The sequence below is a fragment of the Arachis ipaensis genome, chromosome B03 (genome assembly GCF_000816755.2).
Source record: "Arachis ipaensis cultivar K30076 chromosome B03, Araip1.1, whole genome shotgun sequence".
NCBI lineage: Eukaryota > Viridiplantae > Streptophyta > Magnoliopsida > Fabales > Fabaceae > Arachis > Arachis ipaensis.
In genome coordinates this window covers 106,888,922-106,895,525 of record NC_029787.2, presented here as the reverse complement: position 1 = coordinate 106,895,525, position 6,604 = coordinate 106,888,922, and the positions used below count along the sequence as shown (strand labels likewise).

The 6,604-nt window shown below is 33.9% G+C and overlaps 1 protein-coding gene across 1 annotated transcript; it reads right to left on the bottom strand.

Annotated features, from left to right (window-relative positions):
- On the bottom strand, positions 4,496–6,005 carry LOC107630833 (11-beta-hydroxysteroid dehydrogenase 1B; the record flags this gene model as incomplete). Its single annotated transcript, XM_016334084.2, is given in 4 exon segments — positions 4,496–4,906; positions 4,968–5,099; positions 5,404–5,489; positions 5,578–6,005. Coding segments are annotated over 4 exon segments (1,005 nt in total), but the record flags the coding sequence as incomplete, so codon positions are not given.

Sequence of the window (6,604 nt, the reverse complement as noted above, 5' to 3'; positions counted from 1 at the left end):
CAATAAATCAAAACTTGCCTTAATTATCTTTAATAAAATAATTTCTGAAATTAAGGCTATAAATAACCATATGATTTGAGACTTGATCATAATAAGACTTTTCAAAGGTTCTGGGTCTTACATTCTACCCACCTTATAAAAATTTTCGCCCTCGAAAATTGATACAAAATGAAAGAAATTCCATAACAGTTCACCCTTGAACACATTTACGGGAGAAGCAAAAATATCTCAAAATATAATGATATATACGATTTTCAAATACTTTGATTGTCATAAGCATAAGGATGTAAAGATAGGAGTGTGATTGCAAAGCAAACGTTACAAGACAGGCTCAATGTAAAAGGTGACATAGTTCAACATGTGGTAGAAAAGAAAGGCATCGAAGGCTATAAAACAGGCTGGGGTTAAAACGACGTGCTTAACATCCGCACGCTAATCTCATGTCAACCTCCAAGCTTCAACCTTCCAACTCCACCAAGCACTTTACAACCTCATAACCGATCACAAGCCTGACAACCGCAAGCCCGTTCGCAAGGAACAAAACATCCACATCTCATAACGTTGTACACCTACCACTTCGATTTCCATATATAGATATCACGTCTTAAAGAACCAACGCATCGCGTTACTATGTCTACAAGTTCGCATGTGATATCAAAACAATTCTCGAGTCTACTCAGAAGGATACAAGATTCTAGAAAGGAGAGTCAAATGTCAAAGATAGTACTCATAGATTTGAGAGAATGTATCCAATTCCAGATAAACAAGGGTGCTCAAGCAAAGAAGTTTGCTAGAAATAAATCGATTAACGGCTCCAAAAATAACCCTTAGATCAAAGAAATTCAATTGAATCAATAAGAAGAAAACCAGCGCATCAGTTTGAAACAAACTCAAGCTGAGTCGAAGAAGTATGAGGTTTATAGAAAAGAATATCTCAGACCCAAGACAAAGCTCACAGAACTCGAGAGCATAATTAAAAATACTTCCAAATACTCTGTTCATTAAAAGAGTCGAAAATTTGCGGAAAATTACTTCGCAGTCTAAAAGAAAAGTTAAGCAACAACCATTCCTCAAAAGAGTAACAAAAGCATAACCGTGGCTTTGCCTTAATGCAAATTCATGTTGAAGTATATTATATAGAGTTCTAAAAACAAGATGCACACAATTTTGGCTAAGAGCTAAAATATTTCCTCAAATATTTTAGAAAGATAATTAGATGCACAACTTAACCAAAAGCAGTTCATAAAAACTCGAAAGTAATCAAATGCTTGTTCAAAAATCCTCAAAGTTCATATTCAAACAAGCGTGTATAACATTCATAGCAAGGGTGAAAGAGGAAGTCAAACTCTTTTTAGAAAAGAAATTCCGAGATAAAAATTTGCTTACAATTTGGTAAAGGAAATAAGTGGTGCATTACAAACGAACCAATTTCCACTAAACAAGGGAGCTTTCCAAAACCTCATTTAAAATAGCGCATGCCGATTTTTAAATTAACTTCATCAATATTGAACAATGGTTTCAATCTTTTAATATCTGAATTATATTTTTTTTAATAAAAAAATACAATACACTCCCTGAGTATTATAAAATATACAATACACTCTTGTACGTTATATTTTTAAATATTAATTAACACAATACGTCCTAACATATTGCAATTGATAAACTAAAAAAATTATACTACTGCAATTCACCCCGTATTGCAACTAATAAATTAAAAAAAAATCTACTACTGCAATTCACCCTTTTAAAAATTGTTTCGTTCTAAAATTTTAAAAAATATCATAAAATTTAATAACTGAATATAACATCAAACTTTAGCTAAGATCTAAAAAATTTAGCCCCCTATAATTTGTAAGAAACGTTAGTATGTATGAATACTAATAGAAATAATAGTGTTTTATCAAAAAAAAAAAAACCATTAAAAAAGAAAAAGAGATCCAGACAGAGAAAAAGTATCATAGACATAAAAGATATTTTTCTCTTCTTTTTTTTCGTGGTTTTTTTAAATTGTGTATTGTAAATTTGGTTATCTACCCATCTAGAAAAAAGAGAAAGAAAAAAAAATACGAAATCTTTTCCCCCTTGCATTGTTTCCATAGTTATAAAAAACAAACCGAATCAATCGGTTTAATCGAAAAACCAATGAATTGGACCTTAAATCGGTATAAATCAATAAGAATCGATCAAAATCGATCAGAACCAATGGAAACCAGTCTAACTGAACCAGTTTGTTTGGAAAATGTTCCAAAATGTTGTAAGGTTCAAACCGAGAACCTTAATGTTGTAGCATCTTCTCTTTACCATTCAACCATCATGCTTTTTATTATTATGTATGACAAATAGTAATTATCTAGCATACATTCAATTACATAATTTTATAAATATCTAATTTAATTTAATCTTGTATTCTTTATTTTTTGAATTAATTATATTTTAATTGTGTATCATTATTAATATAAATATAAATTTCACTAAAAATTTATTAATCTGCTTGATCTATTTCAATGCTAGTATTGTGATTAACGTTATTTATTTTGATACTAGTGTTAAAATCTACTGATATTATAGTTAAATGATAGGTTTTGTGAATTAATTGTTATTCTTATTGTGTCAAATTAAGATACTATTATAGTAGTATTAACAAATTTTATATTTTTATATTAATTATTTTTAGGGATAAGTATTGTTTTGGTCCTTAACATTTAGGATCAGAATCAAAACCGTCCTCAACGTAATTTTTGATTTAGAATCGTTCTTAACATTTTATTTTGTATTAAAATCGTCATTTTTAATAAAATTTTTACTTTTATTACTGAATTACCCCTATTCTAATAAATAAAAAAAATTATAAAATCTCTGCGTCGTCATCGGGCCGACCATGCCGACCATGCCGCTGAGCCGTCGCTGCCGATTCGCCCACGAGCTGCCGTCGGAGAAGCAGAACAGCGAAGAGAGGGAGATGCGCGAGGAAGGAGAAAGGACGAAGCTCGAGGCGGTGACGGAAGGGGAAGAGGCACGGGCGGCGCCGGTGGTTTTGCTTCGGCTTCTGCATCTGCTTCTTCTTCTACATCTGCTTCCGATTCTGCTTTGGCTTCTGCATCTGCTTTTTCTTTCGCATCTGCTTCCGATTCTGCATTTACATCTGCATTTGTATTTTTTTCTGCTTCTACGTTTGCTTTTGCTTTGTTTCTGCTGGTGATTCTGTTTCTGATTCTAATTTTGATTTATTATTTTTCTAATTTTATTGTTGTTGTGTGTTGATTTTATTGTTGAATTTGATGTTATTTCTGAATTTGAATGTGTTATTATTGGTGTTCTTGAATCTGATTATTAGTATTTGATGGGAGTAAGAGAAGTAGTAGTGGTGGAGTAAGAGAGGTGGTGGTGGTAGTAAAGGTGCTGGTAGTGGTAAAGAATATTTTTGTCCGTAAAAAATTAAAAGGACAATTCTAAATAAAAATTATGTTGGAGACAATTTCGATTCTGACCCTAAACATTAAGGACCAAAATAATACTTATCCTTTATTTTTAAGATTTGAGACTTGATTCTTCGTAAAATGAGAATTTGAGACTTGATTCTTCATAAAATGTTAGTATACCTGTCCAACTAATAATTTATCGATTAAACTAATAAACTAATAACTTGATTAAACTAATTACCTGTCCAACTAATAATTTATCGATTAAACTAATAAACTAATAACTTGATTAAACTAATAACTTGACCAACTAATAATTTATCGATTAAACTAATAAACTAATAACTTGATTAAACTAATAACTTGATCGATTATTCAGTTCAAACTAATAACTTGATTAAACTAATAACTTGATCGATTATTCAGTTCTGACAACTATGTTGGTTTCTATTAAATTTTTGTACTATGCTTGTTTCTATTAAATTTTTGTACGTATTAATGTTATGTTTTCCATGTTTTTGTTGGCTTCTATTAAATTTCTGTACTATGCTTGTTTCTATTAAATTTTTGTACGTATTAATGTTATGTTTTCCATGTTTTTGTTGGCCTAGTTGACAGCCCACACCATAAGGCTAAATTTTTGGGGCCCAATTTCCCATTTTGCCCTCACAGGAACATTCCGAGTTACCGCACCTGTATCATTCTCAACACTAATTAAGCAAGTTTCCCTTCATAATTCTTTCACTTGGTGTCACACATGTACTGGTAGGTCAATAATTGACCACCATTAGCCACCATTTCTTGTGCCACCATAGAACTGACCTAATAAAAAAAAGCACTGTAAAATAGGTTTGAGAAAGATTATGAAGAGAAAATATAGCAATGGTTGTACTGAAATCTCAGTAGAGAATTGTGATGAAAGTAAGCAGTAAAACCACGTTTTGCAGATTCGACTTGTAGTGTTAACTAACGTGTCGCTGTGATGTGAAAAGGGCAGACATATATGGTTAATTAACACAATAGAGAGTAACGAAACCCTAAACAAAGATGATTGAAATAGAATTAGGGTAGAGCAAGTTCTTGGCACCGGTGGCGTCTAAAATCTTCTTGCTAAGTGCATCACTTGTGGGAGTTCCGGGTGCAGTGAGATACAGCAACCTGAAGGTCCACTCGAGAAGCTCAGGGCAGAGGAGTTTGATGAGGTATGTCATCCTGAACCATGAGGGTACAGTTAGGCACCTGTCTCCCCTCAAAGTGCTCTTTATTATCGATTCGGCGCATCCACTCACTGACCCCACCGGCATTGCGCTCACCTCCACGTCTCTCAGATCCTGATCAACTTCCACCTCCCCTTGTGCGCTTAGGAACTTCCCTTTCGTTATTTCCGACTCTATGTACCCCGGTGTCACGATTGTTATGCCTATTTCCGACCCCACCTCCACCCTCAGCGTTTCATACAGGCTCACCAATGCTGCTTTGCTTGCCTGTTACATTCACAATTCATCAATATGCACAATGCATTATTAACTCGTATGTGTTACTTACGCTATAGATGTGCCTTCTGGGCGCAGGCAACCATGAATCTACAGATGACATGACCACGATTTTGCCTCTGCTCTTCCTCAGATGCGGTAATGCATAACGGGTTGTGTATACTGATCCCCAAAAGTTTGTTTCCTACATATGTATATATCACATAATATTAACTATATACTCATATACATATATCTAGCTAAGAATAATTAAAGGGAACTGATTAATGACCAATATTTTAGAACTAGCACAGTTTATTGTTTTTAAATAGCAGGCAGTTAATAATAGTTAAAAACAACCAATACTAAAATCAGTCAAATCAGTCACTAGTATAATATTGGTTGAAGTACAAAATATACCATAAAGAACACAGATATTTATACACAAAATTAAAAATTTTGGTGTAAAAATTGCCAGGCTTAAATTTTTCTCTTGATTAATTACATACCATGATAGGCCTCAAATTGGAGATATCAGGGGTTTCTTCAAACAAGGTAGCAACGCTGATTGCCGCGTTATTTACAAGGTGATCCACTGGCACCATCACACACACACAACTAGTTATGATTAACGATTATTAACTAATAAGTAAGAAGAGGAACTAACGTAGTAATTAACATACGTCTTCCAAAATGATTGACAGTTTGGTCGATCAATCGCATGCAGTCCTCAGGCTTGGAAACATCGGCACGCATAACGATAACATCGGGAGATCCAAGATGACGGGCTGTGTCAGCAACTTGATGGAGGGCAGTTTCCCTCCTCGCAGAAAGCGCAAGGCGAGCACCCCTCTTTGCATACTCGTACGCCAAATACTCCCCAATGCCAGAGGAAGCACCTGTGATGTGAACCACTTTACCCGCCACATTCTCACTCAGCAACCAGCTTAGGATGGACACCATAAACTTGAGACCCCAGTACGGTGGCAAGAACAGGCATAGGAAAAAGAAGGTGAAGGGAGGAGCTACAAGGTTCAGAAACGTATGAATCAGGTCCATTATGCTAACAATCTTGGAATGAGGGTGCGTGTAGCGTAGTAGAAAATGTGTTAATAAGCATGGAAAGGTAGAAAGCCTAATTAACAGGGTGTCACCAGTGCATGGCAAGTATATGACACGTATTATCATGACGTCTGGCTCTATATATCAATCGGCCACGACCTCCGCCATATCAGAATCTTATGTCCAAGTGTACATATCACACTTTCTCGAGTCTCTCATTTTATTGAAGTGCCACTACCTTATTAGCTTACATTTCATCTTTTAACTACTAATGTTAGTCCGTGTAATGCGCAAAGGTGACCACTATTACATAAAGTTAGTAATAAGAAATAGAGGTAGTGCATGTTGACAAATTAAGTTCAATGCTATTTGACTTTCAAGCTTATTTAATTAAGATGAGATTGTGTGTAAAGTAGTAGGACAATTAAATATTTAAATCTCATTCGAGGATGCAAACAAAGGCCTCATCATATATATCATGATCCGATCCACAAAAGTTTATTTAACACTTCTCAACAACTTATATATTACCATCGTATTCATATGCGTTAAACTCAATTATTAATATAAAATACATTATAATAAAAATAATGTTTAAAATAAAATTTTTAATTCATTTTAAATTAGTTTTTTATTTTTTAAATTACT